Raw genomic sequence first — 23,755 nt, forward strand, 5'->3', positions numbered from 1 at the left:
GATTTTTTTTTTTTTTTTTTTTCTCCACTGATGTGGCGCCACTGACTGCCATCATTCATGTGTACTGACTGGTGGGCAGTGATTGGTGCCAGCATTGTAATCAGGGGCACTGATGATCAATGCCTTTTATTACATGTGTACATGTCTCCTGCGAGAAGCCGCTGATCGGCTCTCCTTGGCACACACTCTGTTGGTGTGAGGGAAGGAGCGACGATTACTGGCATCTCCATGTTTACATGTGCCTGGCAGTGATTGGACACAGCCGATCACATGGTTAAAGCCTGCGGCTCTTTACAGGGATCGAGTTTGCGCCGTGTCCTAGCAACACAGCGTGGCTCCGATTGGCACGCAAGAGCGACCGTTCTGGGACGACGTAATATGACATCATCCCAGAATGAGAGCTGCACCATTCCTCTGTCATTTGACTGTGGACGGCAAGTAGTTAAACTAGATATAACCCCCAAAAAAAGTCTGGGTACTTAATTGGCCTGCCTGCAGTCCAGACTTTTTACCAATTGATAATATTTGGCGCATCTTGAAACAAAATACGACAAAGACTCAGGGCTGTTGAACAGTTAAAATCCTATATCAATATATATCGGGCAAAAATGGGACAACATTCCTCTTCCAAAACTCTAGAAACTGGTCTCCTCAGTTCCCAGAGATTTACAGTATTAAAAAAAAAGGATGCTACATTGTGTTAAACGTGGCCCTGTCCCTAGTCTTTTTTTTTTTTTTTTTTTTTGATACATTGCTCTTGCTGCTGCTATCAATTTCAAAATTACCTTTTTTTTTTTCCCCCTTTAAGGCTGGGTTCACACCTATGCGAATTGGATGCAGCTTAAAACGCATCCAATTTGCATGTCATTAGAAATCACATTCGTTTTAATGAGGCTGGTTCACATATGTGCGATGCATTCGCATTGCCTAAAAAAGTGTGCATTTTCTAGGCATTGCGGTGCGAAATGGGAACACATCTGATTCGCAGATGTGTTCCGTTCTGAACAGGAATCTCTTCCAGGTCAGCAAATTCGCAGCTAGAACGCACTGGAAACGGTGAACAGCTCTGTTATCTCTTTGCAGAGATAACGGCGCTGGAATTCGCACCACGCAAGTGTGAATCCAGCCTAAATGGTACATTTTTTCTCAGTTTAAATATTTTAATGTTTTCTTTTTTTCTAATCTGAATATAATATGGGTTCATGAGATTTGTAGATGGCATTCTGTTTTTGTTTTGATTATTTTACACAGCGTCCAAATTTTTTGGGGATTTGGGGTTGTTTAAGCTAGGCTTCAGCGTTCAAGTGCTCTTCTGCCCATTGGAGTATTATTATAGGCCTGGAATGTCCACTTTTAAAAACCAAGTTGGCAGTGATAGTTCCTGTATTTTTCACCCCAATTTATCAGAGGGAATCTCATACAAGGTAGCGTGTAACAACAAAGTATATTTAATTTGCATGGGGAAAACTAGCACTTGCAATGTAAATCTTAATTTGGCTGATGTAGAGACCATTTCTATTCCAAATGCTTTGATGAACTAGGTTTGTGTATTTGGTCTCTGCACTCCATTTTTCATTGTAGTGGTTTTCTTCTTTGTTAACCACTTCCTTACCACCCCATTGTGGAATGACGTCTGCAAGGTGGCTCAGGCATCGTGACTGGGCGTCATATGATATCCAGCAGCATAAGCCGATCGTGCATACCCACAGTGGTGTGTGTGGAGGTCGGTGTTGCTGTGTGTCGCTCCAACACACTGCATCTCAGATTGTGGTAAAGAGCCTATGACATGGGCTCTTAACCATGTGTTTAGCTGTGACCAATCACGGCAGTAATTGGCACTTCCTGGTTACCGCTGGCGGCTGGTACACCTGGTTACCGATTGGCAGGTCCTCTGATGGGTGGGTCTGTGCTGATTATGGACGCATTAATTAGCGCAGCCCCATCAGAGGTGCCAATCACAAATGCTAATATGCCCATCAGTAACGCCTGTCGGAGCCCATCACAGATGCCAATCGGTGCTTGTCAGTGCAGCCTCATCAGTGAAGAAAACAAAATTGTATAACAAACTTATGGAAAAAAAAAAATAAAAAAAAAAAAAATTTTTTGTTTGGCAAAAAATAAAAAAAAACAAGTGGTGATTAAATACTACCAAAAGAAAGCTTTTTGTTGCATGAAAACTATAATTTTGTTTGGGTACAGTGTTGCATGACCGCACAATTGTCATTAAAAATGTGACGGCGCTGAAAGCTGAAAATTGGCCTGGGCAGGAAGGGCGTGAAAGTGGCCTGTATTGAAGTGGTTAAACATAAACCAATGAAACAAGAATATTATAATTTCACAGATTATATTGTAATGCTTTTCTGATGATTTTTTGTGTGTGTTTTTTTTTTTTTTTTTTTTTTTATATTAAATAGGGCCAGCATCCCGCTCAGTGGAAATCCTAAAAGAGATGATAAAATCTGGAATGAACGTTGCTCGTATGAACTTTTCCCATGGGACCCACGAGGTGAGGAGTGTATCCCAGTTATTCCCTCTTAGGCTATGTTCAGTGTTCTGACACAGAAGTTACAACACTTTTGATCCAACTTCTTGCAATAAAAACAAAAACAAACAAAAGGCATGCCCCCCAAATACCATACCATACCAGACCCTTATCTGAGCACACAGCCTGGCGGGGGCGTCGCCGGCAACGAGTGCTCCCTCCTGGTAAATCATAGCGTTACTAAACCCCTATAATTTAACGGTTTCAAAAAACGGTTACATTCCTGAAATGCCAGGATTGCTAACTCACATTTCCTTGTGTCCTACCATCAAATGGCCGGTGTCATAACTGACATGTGCAGAACCATGGCAGTTGCAGATCAAACAGAAGCAACATCCTTGGCTGTAAGGCCTCTTTCACACCAGTGCAGAGACATCGGTTTTCTTGCGTGCGTTCTGCAAGGGCACAACAAAATCGGTTCCCTATTTGCCTTGTTCACACCACAATACTAGTATCACATGCAGATTTTTTTTCTGAGCAGGAATCTGCAATTTGTAATAAAGCTCATTGGCGCGCACATGAAAACTGATGTCTCCAAGTGAAATCTGCACGTCAGTTTCTCTTCATGTTTGGTGTGAACGAGGCCATAAGGATAGGAGGGTTTAATTCCGCTTTAAGGCTGTTAGCAGATCCGCCTCTTAAAAAAAAAAAATGGAGCATGTGCAGAGCCGGGTGAGACAATGCATTACTGGATTTTAAATTGTATAGGCACTTATTGTTTTACATAGCTATACCTGCAAAAAGGGCCAGCCTGAAGTGATCTAGCAGGAATTAATTTTCTGACTAAAAGTGCCATTTTAAGTGCAAATGTTCCAGCATTTTTAATAGCCAACAGCTAAAATGAGACGCATTGAGTCATTAAAACATAATTCCACATTAGTCACAGCAGTATAAATGGCATTTGTGTTTTGTCCTTTATTGGTACTAAGCAACTCAGTTTTTTGCAAATTGCACATCATTGCCAATACAGTAAATGAATTAAGATTTTTGATGTTTACGCAAGAGGTGTCTCCCCTTAGCGCTCTATCTGTGGTAGGATGACTCTGATCCTTCTAGGAAAGAATATTAGTAATATGAGCACAAATATGTGTTGCTGATTTGACAATGTAATGCCAGCAAACTATCACTATACCGTTTTGTCCTTCAAATGTTTGCTTGGCATATTATGCTCTATGTAGTATTCATGGTTTGTAATGACTATTTTCACTAAGGGACATATCCTTACAGCACATAGAAGGTGATCTAGTATGAATGTATGCCTACAGATTGCAGTGACCTTTTTGTGGCATTTGTTGGGCACATTTTCATTCTTGTACAGGCATGACTTAAGCTGTAGACTTGGCACGGCATGTAATGGTTGAGCCGTACCCTGTGCTGTGCAGCTGGCAGCCTCAAAGCGTCCATTTATATGTGAAGGCATGCTTTCTTCTTCTTCCTTGGGTCAGTACTGATAAATGTCGCCTGTGAGCCAACAAAAGCCTAGTTTCTAAACACTGAAAAGAAAAGCATCACCTTCCACTGTCATTGTGGTGAGGAATTGTGTATAGGCCTAAATCTCATGTGTTAGCGACTTGGTTGCATTTACTTTACTCAAGAAAAAACTGTAGTACTAAATTCTGATATTAATCTTTTTTTTTTTTTTTTTTTTTTTTATTATAAATTCTCATGTTCTAGTACCATGCTGAAACCATCAAAAATGTCCGTGAAGCCACAGAAAGTGTTGCCTCTGACCCAATCCTCTACAGACCCGTGGCTGTTGCATTGGACACCAAGGGACCAGAAATCCGCACAGGTCTTATCAAAGGCGTAAGTATTGCAAAATCTCCAGCAGCTGAGGGGGAAAAAAGTCCTTGTATATCAAGTGGATATTATCTATAATGCTTTTCAATGTGACCTCTTTTTATAATGCTTTTGGCTGTCATTCGAGAACTATAGTGGCTATAATAAGCTTAATACATTTTTTTTTTTTTTTTTTTTTTGCATTTATGGCAGCAATTTAGACTTTCTTTTTTATAAAAAAAAAAAAAACATTTTTGAGATGGGGGCTGGTTTTCGACAAGCATGCATTTTTAACTATTTTGCTGCAAGCTCCTAGTATATTTTGCTTATGCTGTGTTTGTTTCTTTTTTAGAGTGGTACAGCTGAGGTGGAACTGAAAAAAGGTGCAACCCTGAAGGTGACCCTGGATGATTCTTTCCAGGAAAACTGTGACGACAAAGTTCTTTGGGTTGATTACAAGAACCTTACCAAGGTGTTAGTGGCTGGAAACAAGATCTATGTAGATGATGGTCTCATTTCTCTTCTGGTTAAAGAAGTTGGTTAGTAGATTTTGATGGCTTAAAACGCATGTGTCAAGCACAAGGTCCATGGGCCAAAAGCAGCCTGCCCTTGCAGCTGCTGCGCCCCCTTGTTTCAGCAGTGGGCCGCAGAGAGGAGGAAAGAACTCCTACAGATCCTGCAACTCTGGGTGGGGGGGAATCTTGATGTAAGGTGGGGGGGGTTCTCCGGAGAGCTAGTCTAGGGCAACCATAATGCTGATGTGACCTGTGGCGAAGTTGAGTTTGACGCCCTTGGCTTAAAGGAAACCTTTACTTTTACTTGTAAAAGAAAGTAATCTGCTTATTCTTTTGTGTCATGTAGGTAGTTGGGTAAAATGTTCTATTTCGATTAAGATGCAAGTATATAGGAATGCCAAAGCAGCTTGAAACTGGTCAAATGGCAGGTGCATACTAATTGGGAGAAAATAAACCCATAAGGTTACAGCCAGACAAAAGAACTTTAATTTGAGTGGGCTATTTCACTGGGTCGCAACAAAAGCAGATCATGCACGACTTTTGCAAAAATGCACTGCACCAGATCCAGTGCAGGCAAGTGCTTTTGCATTTGAGGTGTCATTTAACATTATATGGACACCTGCAGCAGATCGCAGGAACCAAAAAGATAACCATGCTACAGTAGCTACACCTCAGTAATGGGTATAGGGGGAATAATATATACGGTATTCTAATGTCCCTAAACCATATATAAACCGTCACTCCTCAAACTGAAATGAGAGAAGAGAAAGTGTGATCCTCTAGATTGACAGCAGCATATATTAAAAGGGGACTATAGGTCCACAAAGAAAAATGTATTGGCGAGTAATCAAAAAATTAAGTGCGTTATTGAAAAATACAAAATACTAGAAACCCCTCCACCATTGTGGTGTTAAATGACGACGTTGTCACCACAGACAGGCAGCTGCAACAAACAAGCATCCAACCCCATTCACACACCTATTTCTTAGTAATGGAGTAAACAGCAAGGCAGTTTGGTTATTGGGATAGGAAATATTCCCAGACCTTCAGTAGCAGTCCTGCTAATGTAATGAATCGGCCTGGAATCCTCAACAGTGGAAACCAAAGCCTGGCACGGTCTCTAACTGGGTAGGTGTCCTGTGTTAAAGTATTCTGCTTCGATTCCAAAGGGTGCTTGAAAAGCTAAATTGGATCGTCGTCCTTAGATGTAGAGTTCCGTACTATGTACAATAAACCAATATACTCTGGCAGCTAAGATGAGACAGGCAGAGCCGGTGGATGGGAGCAATGTGCAGTAGGGGTGGGTGTAGGTATGGACACATCAAATGGTAACCAGTCCAGGTAATCGCACCACTTACCGCCAGCGTAGATAGATTCCCCCCCCCCAACAAACGCTGGGATCAACTTCCAGTGCACCTCGATCGCTGCTTCCACACCTGCAGCAGATCGCACATCCAGTGTGTTTTGAACACGGTGTGGAAAACCTGCACAGTGTTAACCTATACTTGCAGGCATGTTTAGGCTTTAGTTCTGCCGTTTTGAAACTTTACTGAAAGTAAATCTTCTAGAGCTCCCAAGCATGCTCAGTATACAAATGTTGTATCTCCTAGCTCTGGCCCGTTCCCCCTTCAATATGCATCTCGCCAGTGAGAGCAAACCCAGTCTTTGACTAAAGGCAGATCAAAGCTTAGACTTCAGAGCTGCAGGCTAAAATTTGCAGACTTGACACCATGGCTTTTTAGGTCTGCTTGGGAAGATAAAGGTGCATGCATGTGTTTTCGCTAAGGTTGCATTTTATAAGATGTGACTAAAAACTGTTTGGTGTAAAAATATATTTTTGGTATAGTGGGCAAACTCATTAAAGTTCTGATGTGAACCAAAGTCAGTCAACGATGGCCAAAAATGTTTGTTTTCCAGTGGAGAGGATTCCTATCATTCTGATTTGGTTGGGGGAATGAGATCCACGGGGGACCATATTTTCAGGAACTATCTGAAGAAATAGACAAATTAAAAATTATCTTGGTCTTCCATTCATTTTAAGAGTGAACGTCTGAACTTCAACGTAGGGGACTTCCATGAATACGCAGTTGTCTGCCTAGTGGCAGTGTTTCCTTTTACTTTGGTGATCAGTGAAATAAGATCCCCTAACACAGGACTAAAAAGATTGAGTAAAGGTCAATAGTTTCTTGCCTGAGACTTGAGGAGAGGATGGCTGGCCCTGGCATGATTTTTTTTTTTTTTTTTTTTCTAGCACTAGCTGAGGTGGGACGGAAATCATTCTGCTATTGATAAATGGTCAAGGAACTGCAAGCCACCTCTGGAGGGAACCCTGTTTGAGAGACAATGTTGCACAAAGGACCCAGTATGCAGAAGATGCTACGGAAACAGGGTTTTTCAATCCGAGTTCCACGAGAAGTTCCACAGAAAATCAATACAATTACTCCGGTTTTGTGGAGAGAAGAGATTCTGAGCCAGTGCAAAGATCTGGCCACCAGGGGTGCTCTTCGGCAACATGTTCCTGGTTGCTTTACCCTCTGAGTTCACAGGAGACACAACTACAGAGTACAGAGGAGGGTTCTATTATTAACACGCTCTGACAAGTACATTGGCCAGATATACATCCCACCTCCATGTTTGTGGCAGAACTCCTGGGGACTTCTCACAGACCCCTGGTTGAGAAACCCTGATTTTAAAAGGGTTTTTTTTTTTTTTTTTTTCCAGCAAGCCGCTGAGGCGGATGCATGTCCAGGCATGTGAGTGATTCCCAACTTCATTATCATTTTGCCCCAACCTTGACCGGTTCCGCCACGTCAGCCAACGGTGAGCATGAGCCCACTGTCTGCTGAAAATGGTTCACAGGAGTGCAAAATGTACTGCAGTCCTGTCTTCCACAGGAGAAGTACAGCCAAACGAGCTTTGGCTGTACTTTTCAATGCTATTTCTACAATAACTGGTATACCTCCCTTAGTTGTAGATAAGGTTTTTTTTTTTTTCTTGTTTCAGGGGTTTTCCAAAATCTTAACTTTTCACCAAGGGTTCCTTCTCGGTAAAAAGGGTGAGAAACCCTGTAGAGGAAGGCTTAAGATTGCAAGTTGACATCACCTGAGAAATAAGGGGTTTAGCATTATTTCACTGTGATGCTTGGCTAATGTTTTTATTGCTTTCTTTATCCAGGCTCAAACTACGTTATCACAGAGGTGGAGAATGGTGGATCCCTGGGCAGCAAGAAGGGAGTAAACCTTCCAGGGGCTGCTGTAGACCTGCCTGCTGTGTCTACGAAAGACGTTCAGGATCTTCAATTTGGAGTAGCACAGGGAGTTGACATGGTGTTTGCCTCCTTCATTCGCAAGGCAGCTGATGTGCATGCTGTAAGAGAAGTTCTCGGGGAGAAAGGAAAGAATATCAAAATTATCAGCAAGATTGAGAACCACGAAGGCGTGCGCAGGTAGGCATGAATGGTGGATAGATGGCTACTGAAGGGGGAAGGGTATGTTGGAGTATTGTACTGTTAAGATTTAACTTCTGTATCATAAACTCTCCTTTCCAGAGGACCATAGTAATTTTATTTCTACATAGTTTTTTGCTTTAAGCTGTGTATACAGTTATAATCAGAATCTAGAGCAAATGTACATAGCAGCTAATTGGCTTCTAGCTTTCATTTTTCAACCTTTAAACAAGCTCATGATAGAAGCTGACTGGTTGCCACGCACAGCTGCTCTAGCTTTGGTAAATGTCACCAATGTTTGCGGCAAAAATGCTTTCCTCCATTCGGTTCTCCAGTACTCACAAGTTGATGGAAGTAGGTCAGCTGTAATGCAAGATGCACCATCAATAACCCTCGATGATTTGGTGCATTCCAGTAGGCCATGTTGGACAAACCGATCCACTGAATGGGGATGAGCACTAACTGCAGCACAGTTCTTATGGCCTTAAGAACTGAGTTATTTTTAGAGACCTACTGTACTATATTCTGTAATGAAAGCTTTTTACCTGCTTTGCTAGTGCGTGTCCTTTAGTTATAAACCAAACCTTGCATCTGCGGCTCAGTCTGAAATTTTGGCACACCTTGGTGCTGGGAAGTCATCACAAGTGAGGTGGCTGTAGAGGGAAGCTTGCAGGCGTCACTTTTCCATATCTTAATGTGGTATAAACTGTTGTCTTTGCACTTCTCTTTAGATTTGATGAAATTCTAGAAGCAAGTGATGGTATTATGGTGGCCCGTGGTGACCTTGGTATTGAAATCCCAGCAGAAAAAGTTTTCCTTGCCCAAAAGATGATGATTGGCCGTTGTAACCGTGCAGGGAAGCCTATTATATGTGCAACACAGGTAATATTCCCAATTTTTTTTTTGTTTGTATAAAACAGATCAACTTGTGTATTTTTTTTTAAAAATGATTCTTATGAACTTGGTGACTTTCATTTCCAACAGATGTTGGAGAGCATGATCAAAAAGCCACGCCCAACCCGTGCTGAAGGCAGTGATGTTGCCAATGCAGTACTAGATGGGGCAGATTGTATAATGCTTTCTGGGGAGACTGCCAAGGGAGATTACCCACTAGAGGCAGTACGCATGCAGCATGCTGTAAGTATTCTCAATAAACAGGCCACATTCTGCTATTGTGCGCACACAACGATCAGCTCTTCTAGGGACCTGCATTAACACTTTACAGATGATCGGCTAGAATACACCACATTCCTATTTATTACACTGAGCAGATAGATCCTGTAGTCCTATATACTTTTAGAAATGTGTTTTAGAAATGTGTTTTTTACTTGGTTAGGTAAGAACATCACATACAGTATTTTATCTTGTTCACATGTACATAACCGTTTAGACTGAGTGTATTTGTGTGTGTGCGTGTGTAATTGTATATCCGTTAATATATAACCTTCAAAATGCGTGCCGTATTGTCTTTAGATACGGTTGGTGTGGCATGTGCTGTCGCTCTGTCTGCTATAGCTTGCTTTAGACCTTGCGCAGCTTTTTAGGCAGTAAATAAAGACCCCTTTAATGAGCGCTGGAAAATTCAGCTCCTTTTCTGCATTTCCTCCCTCCTTGCCTCTCCTATCTTCTCCTCCACTTCACTGAAGGCCTGTAATGGCATGCTAGTTGCCAGCTCACACTTTTACTGTAGATTTGAGGACTGACTCAGTCGAGGTTATGCTTGTCTCATCTAGTGCTTTTGGAAAGGAGTCCTGACTGCTCCTGGTATTTGGACAGTTGGCATGTTTTCATAACTGATGTGGGAGAGTGCTGACTGAGACAAGTCCTATTACTCATGCACCAATGTGCTTCCACTTGTATTACGTACTGGTATGCACGTTCATTCTGGAAGTATACTTTCAAAGTCTTTACACGTGCTTAAATAAACCAAATGGCCTACTTTGTAGTGTTATAAACACTCCCCCCCCCCTTCCCCCCCCCCCCCCTAATATTCATGGGTAACTTAACTGATTTGCAAATCTGACGACTTTACGACTTCTAGTTTTAATTTTGACTAAATATATTTATGCTGTTCATTGTGTGGAGAAGCATGAAACGAGATCACCTGAAAAACAAGAATCTTTACAAATCTGTCATTTGCTTTGAAATATTCAGGCAATAAACCGTTTGGTTTGCTAATTCTTTAACGGGATATTTGGCAAATTGCAGGTTTTGGTTTACCTGAATGGAGTTTATTCACAAAAGTAAAGCGTGTTCACTTTGCAATTTTGAATTTTGTGCAAAAAAAAATATTTTGCGTTCACCTTATTTGCTAAGGGAAAATTTTTAACTTTGCAAAGTTGAATGCACTACATTTCCTTTTAAAGAAAAGTGTGGAAATTCCAACACCCCCCCCAAAAAAAATAACATACCCACCTAGATGGCTGCAGCATCGATTTCTCCTCTCCCCATCCCCCTGCCCCCCCCCCCCCCCCCAACTGCAGCTGTCCCCTGCCAGCTCTAGCTCAAACACCACTGATCGCTCAGTTCTCCCCTTCGCTATGAGTAGGGGACAGGAGGAGCTGGCTCAGGCTCTCAGCGGCATGCTGAGGCAGGTGCCGGTCAGGCATCTGGGTGGATCCCCACTATGTGGTCGGGATCTTTTCTGAGCCTGGACCAGCTGAGTGACGTCAGCAGACTTTGTCTCGCTGTTGGCTTTAAATGGATGAACTGACTGCACTTCTGTGATCCATAGAAGTATAGACAAACATGGCTTTGGCTGTACTTCTCCTCAATAAACCAACCTAGATTTTCTAATGTAAGTCTGTATAATCACTACACTTAACAAATTCAGACAAAATTTGTATGGTTCTCCACACATTGGAGAAATTTACAATGAATATATTTGGCTAAATGTGTGGTTCTCCAATTTGCCTGATTTGCAAGTCAATTTGTTTGTCCCAGTTACTTTATTCCTCTCGGTCACACTAGTAGTTTCTATTCTAAAGTAGAGATACAATTTATACATGCCTGCCTGGGTGGTTTGATTCATTAAACAGACCTTAAACAGACCTTAGTATTTTTCGACACGCTAGTCGCCTAGCATGTGCAAACATTTAAATGTAATGATGGCTGTGACATGTAGCAAACTTTGTATATACATTTTACACTGCTTCCAGCTTTAATGAAATGAGCAATTTAAAATCTTGTACATGGATCATTTAAACCATAATGCTGGGAACTTTGCTTTTCATGCTGTATGAGATGCAACATCTTGACCTAACAAATCTGTTTTTGACTCGAAGGTCTACCAGCTTTGGTGGTTTTTATTTCTCTGGAGTCCAGATCTCTCCTAAAGTAAATGTCCAGTTTTTTTTCTAACCACAAAACTACCTGAAAAGTACTGTGCGCACATGCAGTTTGGTTTGTAAATGGACCAAGCGTGCACTTCAGTGATTGCAAAGCAAGGTATTGTTCATGTCATTCCCTCACCTCTCCTGACTTGTGCTCTGCTGCCTGACTTTTCTTTGCTGGGTTGGAGAAGAGGCAGTGTGTTGCATGGTGTTGTCTGGACTGTCATTCCATCGCACTGCAGTTGTCCTATGTATGTGACAAATGATTTTATACAAACTCAGAAAAGGGTTGACCTCACACCCACCACTTCCACTAAAGCTGACCATACATTATAACATTTTCTTATTCAATTTCCTTTTACATTTACCTTCAGCTACGTAGTGCAAGGCCTGCCTGATTGCATACAAATTTAAGTGTTTAGGTTTGACAGTATATGTATTTTTTTAAACCTATTGGAAAATTGTATAATGTATGGCCAGCTTTATTTCTGACACTGGTGAGAATGGGGGTAGAGGGGTTCACAATTGAGGACAAGGACAGAAATAACAGTGGGAGGAATTTTAACCTTTCCCATAATGACCAAAAAAGTTTTTTCTTTTGTAGTTCTATTTGTGCAAGTTTTATATATAAAAAAAAAAAAAAACATTTTTTAACTCTGCCACCTTGAGGTCCTTCCCAGTTGCATAAAAAAAAGTATGGCCAAAGCTTTTTTGGTCATAATGGTCTTCTGGATCACAGCAGTGCCCTTAGTTTTGCACTCCCGTGACATAGGATCAGATAAGTGGGCTGAAAGCCTGAGACCCCATACACATTATCCAACTTTTGTTGCCAGATTTCCTTCAGATTTACTAAAACCATGTAGTGCAAGGGCCTGCCTCCATACAAATTGAAATTCATAAGGTTTGACCTCCTATTACATGGTTTTGGTAAATCTAAAGGAAAAATCTACAAAAAAAATTAGATAGTGTGTATCCAGCTTGAGCCAGCTGCTTCTGTAAGTGCTGCAGGGGCAGACTGGGTAGCAGTGCCTGGCAGTCACCACTCTCTGCTTGGAGCTGAGCAATCGGCGGTTATGTTATTGCTCAGTTCTCAGGCTTATTGCCGGCAGGGGACAGCTGAAGCGTCCCACCGATGCTGCAACCATAGAGGTGAGTATGTATTTTATAATCTGCTTAATCTATATTGACCACTGTCCTGTATATTAAAAGTGGTAGTAAAGTCTATTTAAACTTGTACCTGCAGCTAAGCCTACAATCAAGCTTGCCTGTAGGTACAATGAATATCTCCTAAACCTGCACCGTTTAGGAGATATTCACATTGGCAATCGCTGATATCACCTGCGCATGTGCAATGCAGAGCGCTGTGCCACGACATGTGCGAGAATGATGTAATTGTGGCTTTGGCCATTCAAACAGCCGGAAGGAAGATCGATTAAAGTGCCAGGGTAGCCGTGACAGCACTGCACTGGAGGGCTCAGTTTGCAGGCAAGTCTGTCATAACGTACTAGTATGTGGTGAATACTAGCCCATTAAAAGTGAATAATGTGCGTTTGCGCTGCTCCAAAACGATCAAATTTGCAAGTTTTTTTTTTTTGTTTTTTTTAGTGATTTACTACCACTTTAAGGAGAATTCTAGTTATGGATAATAGTTGTTGTTGGTCCAGCTTGGACCAATGTGACTATGTATACCATATTTAGCTGATCTCTCTGGAAATGACTAAAAGTAAGACTTTTTCAGTGATCTCCACTAGCTATGAGGTCCTGTGAGCGGCTGGCCTGCTGCCTTGTGAACACTGGTCAACAGCTCCATCCAGGCGCCATTCACAATGCTTTGCATTGGACGAGAGAGCGTGATTTGACCGCCACCTTGTCAAATCGGAATGCTTTCATTCAGAAAATGCAAAGATAAATACCTGGGAAATGTTTTTAGGTTAGTGTTTACAATGTGAACAAAAGGGGGGGGGGGGGGAATAAGGCTGCAGCTCTAATTGGGTCCAATAAAAGCTTCCCGGAAGAAATTATGGGGCGCTGATCCCACTACTCGGTATTGCCCACAATTTTCTGCTTCCTTTTTTTAAGTGAAGAGGGAACCACATTTATGTAACATAACATCTTTATATATTAAACATTTGTACACTGCATTTTGATAGATGCTTTGCACTAGATAACGCTTGATTGTAGTCAGTGCATATTATGCTACGGTTATGTCATACACATGTTTTAGGCATTCCATAACAGTAGTTTAACCCTGCATTACATGTAGTTGGTAGTCACTATGATTTTCTAATTCCTCCTTTAATAGATCAGTCATTTTTTTCACATTAGCAAATAAATATGCCTTTTGTCTGTACCATATGTTCAGTTCCACAAAGCACACTTTATAAATAAAACTAGCAGGTATTAATTACTGTAGGTTTATAGATTAATGGAAAGTTGGTAAAAATGTCCCAGTCTGATGGTAAAGCCAGAACAGCTTCACATATTCTCAATATACAAATCGCTTTACAGATTGTTAATGTCCAAAGTCATCAGGCTGCATTGAAAATGTCTGTTAGTCGAGACATTTTTGTAATCAAGAAGTAATGTAGTTTTCATAGTTTGGGTCATTAAAGCTGTCGTCACATTCTAGAAATCTCCAAATCTTAACAGTGCTTATCACCACCTTTGCTGTATCATCTTTATAGCAGCCTGATTTGTAGTGACTGTCCTTCTCTTCCTTTTTTCTCTCTCATACTCCTAGTTTTTCTTTCCTTTAACCCTTCTTCTTCCTACTCTTTCACACTAACATTTGGCTTCTGGTTACTGGTGCAGAGAATCACTCTGCTTTATTTTCTTTCTTTTGTTATATGTCCCTCTCTCTCCTTGTCCTCCTGTTCCTTGCCCTGGTTCCCTTTCTCCTTTCCTTCGGCTCACAGATTGCTCTGGAGGCCGAGGCTGCTGTTTTCCACCGCCAACTCTTCGAGGAACTTTGCCGTCTCACGGTTAGCTCCAGGCATCCTGCGGAAGCGATGGCTGTAGGCGCAGTGGAGGCATCTTTTAAATGTTTAGCGCGGGCGCTAATAGTTCTGACAGAGTCCGGCAGGTAGGGCTCTGCCCGCACCACTATCCCTTAGCTTCTAACATGCTGCGAATTCTCGGTTACTCCATGGTTCAGGCAGGTGGCGAGTGTGAATGCTGCGTGAGTGGTTTCAGGTAATAGGCTCTGTCGTACAATGAAAAAAATGTAGCCTGACTGATGTTGAATGTTTCCCATCCCATCCTCTTTCCCCTCATTCATCCCCCTGCTTCCCTGCACTGGGCATTTGCGGCACGTCTTATCCCATTACTGCTAGATCGCTCGGGAGGCAGAAGCAGCCATTTACCACCGTCAACTGTTTGAGGAGCTTCGACGTGTGTCCCCGCTGACCAGTGACCCAACAGAAGCGACTGCCGTTGGAGCAGTTGAGGCATCTTTCAAATGTTGTAGTGGAGCCATCATCGTTCTTACCAAATCTGGCAGGTAGGAGGGGAAATGAGCTCTGTGACCAAGCTGTGTGTATATACTGTGCCTATTGGATCAGGAGTATGGGAGGTAAATGTGTTACTAGACCAATTACTGACCTAATTAAGATTGCGGATTCCTGAGAACAGCCCTCTTGCTTGAGAAGGGATTAACAGGGGAAACGGGTCATGATGGTTGGAGTTTAGTACGCTGGACAGCTGAAGTTGCTGCTCTTATTTCATATGACCTTTTCGCTTGTGGATCCTTCACTCTGTGACCTTTCTTTGCAGGTATTTTTAGCTGATACCAGCCGCTTTCTATTACAGGGTCACATAAAAAAAAACAATTCTTTTGGCACGGTCTGACCTTGGGATGCCTAACTGTAAATGTTTTTTATTTCCTAATGTGCGTGGTTTAATGTTGGTTTATATTTTAAAGTTTTATTAAACCTGTAACATTATGTGGTAGCAACATTTACAAGCTCTCAAAGTTTTCCTTCTAAGGGCCAAATATTAAGAATCTTTTGCAAACTACACTATTCTCTATAGGGGGCCTTGTGGGGTCTCCCTAGAGCTGCCATGTAGCCACCAATATGTGCATGTTCTGAGCCAGGAATACAGCTTGAGATGGACACACCACCTCCTAAGTAACCTGATGTCTTCTCTGCCCACCAGCCCTTAGATTTGGTAGCAGCACAGAAATAAGCTTGCAAATAGTTTTCTGCTGGTCTTCCACTGCAGGAATGCAAAGAAGGAAGGATCAGTAGAAAAGTGAGGTTTTTTTTTTTTATTAGTATTTACTTTAATGCCCTTTTTAAAGAAGTGCAGAATAAAAAAAAACTTGCATACTGACTTGGGTTAAAACATCAATCCAATGCTGTATTTGTCCACCCACCCATGCTGTATTTGTCCCCCCCACCACCTCTAGACTGAGAGCTGAGTGATCAAAGACTGCTGATTGTTTGGTTCTCAGTTTTTCATGCACAGAGAGCCATCGCTCTGTGCTCTGCCTCGCCATCGCTCACTGGAGCACTGGGCTGTGGAGGGGGAATGAGCATCTGGCTCAGGCTCTCGGTTGTGCACTGAAGGGCTGAGCCAGCTGCTGGTCGGGTATCTGGGCAAATCCTGATAATAAAGTCGAGATCTCTCCAGTGTCTGCATTGGCTGAGTGACAGCAGCCAACAGCGGACTTTACCCCACTGTTGGCTGAATATGGGTCAGAGGAGTACAGAATTAAGTGTACTCCTATGACCCACAGGAAAGGTACAAGCAAAAGAGCTTTGACACTACCGCTCCCTGAAGGTTAATAATCATCTCTTCCTGATCCCGATATCCTTGCCTGTTTTGAGAAAAACTGCTTCAGGATCATGGGCTAGGTTTGTGTGACCCAAAGCCTTAGGTGCCTTGGATCACCCATCGGGGGCTTTAGAGAGATCTCCATTAAGCCCCGATGGCTGGGGCAAAATGCATCAGAGCCGGGGCTCAGAAGGACCTCATGGCTGAGGCCACTCGCATTTCTCTTCACCTATTAAGGTAGTGGGTGCTCATCCCCCTTATTCACTGCTTTCTGGATTGCACATAAGACAGCCTGCACTTTATTATTAATAATAATATTAGTATATTGCTGTGGGACACTGGATCTACCAGAGCACATTAATCGGAACTATGCATAGAATTTGGTATTGCACATAGAAGAAAAAGCTGAGAATACAAAGGCTGCCATTGCTACACTCTTGAAAATGCTTGCTGTCAGTATTCAGTCCTTTGTATTTATGAACATAGAATAACTATGCAGATCAGGAGTTTCTTTTCTAGCTGCATGCTTGTTCTATGCCAGACACACAGAATATATGTTGACGCTAGAGACAAAGGAACATTTTTCAGCAGTGGCAGCCTTGATATTGGTATAGGGTTGTTGTATTACATGGCAATGAACTGAAGACAGAAATGGTTTTGATTTTACTAAAACTTGAGAATGCAAAATCTGGTGCATTTGTGTGTGGTAACCAATCGGCTTACAACTTCAGCTTGTTCAATTAAGCTTTGACAAAAAAAATAAAAGCTTATTGGTTTCTGTGCAGATCTGCACCAGATTTTGCACTCTCCAGTTTTATTAAATCAACCCCAAAGTTTCAGTGATGCAGGTTTCTACACCTGCTCTGCACAGCAGTGCATTTTCAAAGGAATTGCAGCAAACCAATGCTTGCTTGTTGTGCCACATGTAAAATTCCCATCGACGTGTGTTAGATTCTGTCACTGAAGGATATCTGTTGCTCCATATGCGGGTCCTCCTAGCTGTAGAAGCACTCTTGATTGGTCAGCTCAGCATTTTGACTGTTAAGAGTTATGAATACATCAATGCTTTATTTGCCTGTAAAATGGTGTGAATTTTTATTTTTTTTGTAGCAGAAGTGTAAAAGAATCATAATAGTGTGCCTGTTATAGGTTTTCCCCTTTGCACTGATCCTCCCTGTATACATTTTCTAATCTAAGAGAAAATAATTTATTAGAAAATGTATACAGGGAAGTTCCGAGCAAAGTGGAGAAACCTTTTTAACAGGTAAGTTTTTTTTTTTATTGTGATGCTTTTTCCACTTTAAAGGAAAGTCCCACCTTTACCACAAAAAATGAAAGATTAATTCCCAATACCCTCTCCTATTCACTTATCTGCTGCATATAGGTCTGCCATCATTCTGATTTTTTCACTTCTAAACATACATAGGGCCCGCCGACATAATGCTGGCAATGGCAAGTGGTTAGCGCTGTAATGTGACCGCATTGACCAGTAACCACTAGCCGTTGCCAGCATTATGCTACTTCAGAGCCTCCAGGGTTGTGTACAGAGCCTAAAAGTGTATGGATTTATATATCGGCAGACGTGGCTGGGAGAAGGTAAAGGTGAAATTGCACAAAAAATGCTTTGTCATAAATTGTATATGACCACAGCACTAATGAGATGCAAGTCAGTGGTCTTTTGCAAAGACGAGGCTAAATTACTGTAATGTATAACAAAAAATGCTTGTATTGTGTGAAAATAAGTTTGGTGCTTTTTTTTGGCACCCAAATGCACGCGGTCAGTGCATAGCAATGCATGTTCAGTTTTAGCACACAAGCCGCAGATCTCTGCATTGTAGTGCACTGTTATGGAAAAAAATGCTGTAGGTCTTTTTAAAACCTATTCAAAATTACCTACTGTAACGTGTTACTGTAACAAGCCATGTTCTTACTGTCTGAAATGGGCCCTTAGACAACTGGAAATATAAGCAATGTTTTTACAGGGTTAATTGCTATATTCAGCATTCTGTATAATGTGTTGTGTATTTTATTTAACACTGGCATTTTGCAGATCTGCACACCTGGTATCCAGGTATAGGCCACGTGCTCCAATCATAGCCGTGACTCGTAATGGACAGACAGCCCGTCAGGCACATCTCTACCGTGGCATCTTCCCTGTACTGTACAAAGAGCCAGTGCATCAGGCCTGGGCAGAGGATGTGGACCGCAGGGTGAACTTCGCCATGGATATTGGTAAGAGGGGGGAACATAATAAAATGGTTGCCTCATAAATAATCAAACACTGTTTAGTAAAAAAATAAAAAATGAACACTTGACATATAGTAAGATTAAGTCAAATGCAAACTTTTTGTTATCAGCTTCTATTAATCTGATTAATTTGTGGGTGCTGTGAGACGGCACAGAAATGTTTTGCTTGCGAAAATGTATTGTGGTGCCATTATTAACCATTTGACCCACAGGCCAATGCTGACATTTTCCTCATACATGCAAATTTTATATATATATATATATATATATATATATATATATATATATATATATATATATATATATATATATATATATATATATATATATATATATATATATATATAAATTTTTCAAAAATACACTTTAATACATGTTCGTTAACACAATCTTGATACCCATTTTTGGTAAAATATAAAAGTTATGTGTAAAGATGTGTTGAAATTGTGCATGCCCATGGTATGGCGACAAACTGCAGTACATTTAAAGCAGTAGTAAACCAACAAAAAAGATGGGGGGGGGGGGGGGGGGGGGGAATGGGCCTGGGTGGTCTTGGTTGGTCTTGGTTGCAATGTGCTAGTATGCACCGTATACTAGAACATTGACACTTATCTGAAAACAAAGCTCTCAAGTGGCATGTCTTCTGAGTTTGTGGACTTTAGCCATATAAATGAGCACGCCACAATGTCACTCCAGCGTCACAGAGCTCTGAAGGAAGAACACGGGTATGCCGTTCCTTCAGAGAGCATGCGTCGCTGCTGCTCAAGTAAATTTCTCCTAAACGGTACACATTTAGGAGATATTTACTGTACCTATAGGTAAGCCTTATTATAGGATATCTATTGGTAAGAATAAACCTAGTGGCTATACTACTACTTTAACTGCTTAAGGACCGCCCCACGTACATATTTTTCGGCAGGGCGGCCCTTGAGAACAATCGCATACCTGTACGTGAATTCTTCTTCTTGGTCTGGGGCGTGTGCCGCCAGAGACCCACTCCCACTGTGATTGGACTCAGTGGGTGCTAGTCAGCGGGTCCGGCGGACCCGATGTCCACTGGGAACCCGGCGATCGTTTGGAGAGTGGCAGAATGGTGGTCTGCCTTTGTAAACAAGGCAGAGCACTGTTCTGCCTAGGGTTGTACCGATACTAGTATCGATATTGGGGCCGATTCCGAGTATTTGCGGGAGTACTCGTAAATACCCCCGATACCGAAATAGAATACTCTCTCCCCCCCCCCCCGCCATTACGCAGCATCCCGCCGCCGTTACGCCGCATCCCCGCTGACTGCTTAATACGCGTGGGGAACATTACAGCTATCATTTGAATAGGTGTAATGATTTGCGCCGTGTATAGACACTCCCCCTTGCTCGGGTGAACTGACCAATCCCGAGCAAGGTGGAGTGTCTATACGTGGTGCGAATCATTACAGCTATTCAAATGATAGCTGTAATGTTCCCCGTGCGTATTAAGCAGTCGGCGGCAGCGGGATGCAGGTAAGGGGGACGTGGCTAAACATGGGGGGGGGGGGGGGACACGGACATGGCTGCATATGGGGGGGGGGACGGACATGGCTGCATATGGGGGGGGGGGACGGACATGGCTGCATATGGGGGGGGGGACGGACATGGCTGCATATGGGGGGGGGACGGACATGGCTGCATATGGGGGGGGGGACGGACATGGCTGCATATGGGGGGGGGGACGGACATGGCTGCATATGGGGGGGGGGGACGGACATGGCTGCATATGGGGGGGGGGGGACGGACATGGCTGCATATGGGGGGGGGGGGACGGACATGGCTGCATATGGGGGGGGGGGACGGACATGGCTGCATATGGGGGGGGGGGGACGGACATGGCTGCATATGGGGGGGGGGACGGACATGGCTGCATATGGGGGGGGGGACGGACATGGCTGCATATGGGGGGGGGGACGGACATGGCTGCATATGGGGGGGGGCGGACATGGCTGCATATGGGGGGACGGACATGGCTGTATATGGGGGGGGGGGACATGGCTGCATTTGGGGACACATTTAAAAAAAAAGTATCGGTACTCTGTCCTAAAAAAGTGGTATCGGGACAACCCTAGTTCTGCCAGAGGAGAAAAATGGAGATCTAATGTTTTCGCTAAGCAGAAAAAATGGATCTCAGTTTTCCTTTTTAGTCAAAGCACATCCCCCCACAGTTAGAAAGCACCTCATAAGGCCACATTTAACCGTTTGATTGCTCCTGATGTTAATCCCTTCCCTACCGGTATCATTAGTACAGTGACTGTCTTTTTTTTTTTTTTTTAACCACTGATCACTATTTGTCACTGGTCCCCAAAAAGTGTCACTTAATCTCAGATTTGTCCACTGCAATCCCGCTAAACGCTGATCAGAGTAAAAAATATAAAAGTAAAGTCCCTAAATCTATCCCATAGTTTGACACTAACTTTAACTTTTGCACAAACCAATCACCACCAAAAAGGGACGTTTTTTTTTATTTGGGTACAGCATTGCACGACTGCGCAATTATCAGTTAAAGTAACACAGTGCCGTATTGCAAAACATGGCATGGTCAGGAGGGGGTAAAACCTTTCGGAGCTGAAGTGGTTAAATTAAAGCTGCTCAGGTCACTTTTACACTGTAGGAAATCGCTGGAAAGAACAAAAACTGTACTAGGATCATGGTTGTAGCTGCAACCATCATACTGGTATGACCACTTCAACCCAAGGCCGTACATATACAGCCTATAGACGGGAAGTGGTTAAAGTGCAACTAATGACTCCTGTATGACAGTATAAGCAAGTCTAGACTGCAGTTATGTGATGCACTTTCCTCAATGTAAACAAGAAATAACTCCCTCTACTTTCCTTGACCAAACCAAATCCTCAATTTGTCTCTCGGATGTTCCCCCTCCCAGACACTGCAGCTCACAGTGGAGGGTTTCGGTGCTCTCAATGGAGATTAGTGGGCAATGTTCTCAATCCACATAGTTGTGGGCAAGTCTAGGTGTGGTCAGGTTATGACTGATGAATCAACAGTGACAATTCTGACATGCTGCATTTGTATGCAGTGCACACCTGCACCTATGTATGATGTGAACGGAGCATATAAACTATTTTCTCAGTTTTCTTGCTGCGTTGATCTAGCTGGGCGTGTGCTCATGTGCACTGTAATCTTTGTGGGTTTTTTTAAATATAGGTTTGTTAAGCAGGTTTGAAAATGCTGTGCTGGTTAACAATTTGCAACTACCACCATTTCATTCTACAGGCCTTCTACTTTCCAAAAATGTGTTTTGGAGGCATAAAATGCATTTAAAAAAAAAAGGGGGGGGTTAAATCATTAATCAGAAATTTGTATGCAAATTAGGATGGAGGTGTGTGTATATATATATATATATATTTTGGCCTCAATGTAGTAGAAGTAATGAACTATTGTGTAGTCCAGCAAAGCCAAAAACCAGAGGCATCATATATGAGCACATATGGTTGCCCCTTTTTATAGTGGCAATTAAAATATTCAATTTTGGTACACCCCTGAGTCTTGTACCCAAATAAACATGATTTTGGCTACTGTGTTTAAAAAAAAAAGATATTTGAAGACCCCACTTTGTAATGTAACTTTTGTGCATATTTAGCTGGTGTCTGTACAAGTAATAGGCTAAAACTGCATCTACAAAACAAAACCCCCAGTTAGAATCGCCAGGGAGGCATAGGGGTTACTATTGGTAACATTATAGGGTGTTTTCTAAAAGGTACAATTTATTAAGATCAAGCATATAATAAAGCAGAGTTCAATGCTGCTGGTCAGTGTTTTTAGAACTGCATTTAGCTTTAGCTTTAGTTGGGGGTGTGTGTGTGTGTGTGTGTGTGTGTGTGTGTGTGTGTGTGTGTGTGTGTGTGTGTGTGTGTGTGTGTGTGTGTGTGTGTGTGTGTGTGTGTGTGTGTGTGTGTGTATAAAGTACATATCTGCATTTAATGTTCTTTGTCATTTTTAGGTAAAGCCCGTGGTTTCTTCAAGACTGGCGATTGTGTCATCGTTCTTACTGGCTGGCAGCCAGGATCCGGTTTCACCAACACTATGCGTGTGGTACCAGTTCCTTAAACTTGATCATCTTCCTGCAGCTCTTGTTCACCCCACTCCTTTATCTGCACTTAGAACGGTTTTGCCCTTTGCATAAGCACACACTTGTGGATACGCTTGTAAATCACATCTTCAATGTGCGGGACAGAGGCGTTAAGTGTGTGTGTACGTACATAGCACTGTTCTGCTGCTCATCACACTCCCTCTAGTATAGCCATTAGTCTCCCATATGTGCTGCTTACGCCTTAGGGAAACATTTTGGTGCTGCTGTATGTGTTCACACTCCTCTCCTACTGTCCCTCAACAGTGTTCAGTATGAGTATCCTTTGTGTCTTCTCTGGGCAGCTGTGTAGCTTGTGGTTAGGGGAAGGTTCATCTCCCGCTGTATAATCCACCTATCAGCATTGCATTGTGCAGAGTTTAGTGTTTAATAAAATCATGATACTGAGCACTTCTGCCTCATATTTGTCATTTATTTTTACTTTTATTGCATGTACATATATGTGAAATATTCAAAGAACGGATGGCAGTTTCTACCTTAATGTGTGGGTGCCTGGTTGGGTTGTCCATGAAAGTGTAATGGGCCTTTTCAGTCCAACCAGCAAACATGTGTTTTTTTTTTGTTTGTTTTTTTTGGCAAACCTCATGCTGCATTTGTTTTAGATCAGAGGTGTCAAACTACATTAAATCATAGGCCACATCAGCGGTGTTTTTGTCCTCAAAGGGTCAGTAGTAGCTTTGTGTGTGTGTGTGTGTGTGTGTGTGTGTGTGCGCGCGCGCGCTACGTGCAGGGTTTAGGGGTAACTAAGGTACAGGGTGCCCGTTTCAGGCATACGCTACATACAGAGCCCCGTGTATGGGGTGCATTGTGTACAGTGCAGGGTTTAGTGGTGTGGTATGCCTAGCTCCCCTGGCATGTTTTGGGTGCGAGGGCCACATGAGTAGGCCTGGCAGGCTGTGTGTTTTAGAGTATCAGAACTTGTAATATTGGCACCCTTGTGGTCATTATGAATAATGATGCCTACATTAAACTCTGGTACGTTTTT

General features: G+C 42.5%; 1 protein-coding gene across 3 annotated transcripts in view; it reads left to right on the forward strand.

The window, feature by feature from the left end:
• PKM (pyruvate kinase M1/2) overlaps window positions 1-23,160 on the forward strand; it is a 44,291-nt gene extending 21,131 nt beyond the window's left edge. For 2 of the 3 annotated variants that reach the window (XM_040343040.1, XM_040343042.1), the window contains exons 3-11: window positions 2,415-2,506; window positions 4,217-4,348; window positions 4,674-4,860; window positions 8,011-8,281; window positions 9,013-9,163; window positions 9,266-9,418; window positions 14,946-15,112; window positions 18,440-18,621; window positions 22,624-23,160. In XM_040343040.1, the coding sequence (XP_040198974.1) occupies window positions 2,415-2,506; window positions 4,217-4,348; window positions 4,674-4,860; window positions 8,011-8,281; window positions 9,013-9,163; window positions 9,266-9,418; window positions 14,946-15,112; window positions 18,440-18,621; window positions 22,624-22,730 (1,442 nt within the window). In that variant the 3' untranslated portion in view covers window positions 22,731-23,160. Of the gene's footprint in view, window positions 1-2,414; window positions 2,507-4,216; window positions 4,349-4,673; window positions 4,861-8,010; window positions 8,282-9,012; window positions 9,164-9,265; window positions 9,419-14,528; window positions 14,696-14,945; window positions 15,113-18,439; window positions 18,622-22,623 lie in introns of all 3 variants that reach the window. The other variant, XM_040343041.1, reaches the window with a different exon arrangement.
• The last annotated feature ends 595 nt before the right edge of the window (window positions 23,161-23,755 follow it).

Source organism: Rana temporaria, chromosome 3 (genome assembly GCF_905171775.1).
Source record: "Rana temporaria chromosome 3, aRanTem1.1, whole genome shotgun sequence".
Lineage (NCBI taxonomy): Eukaryota > Metazoa > Chordata > Amphibia > Anura > Ranidae > Rana > Rana temporaria.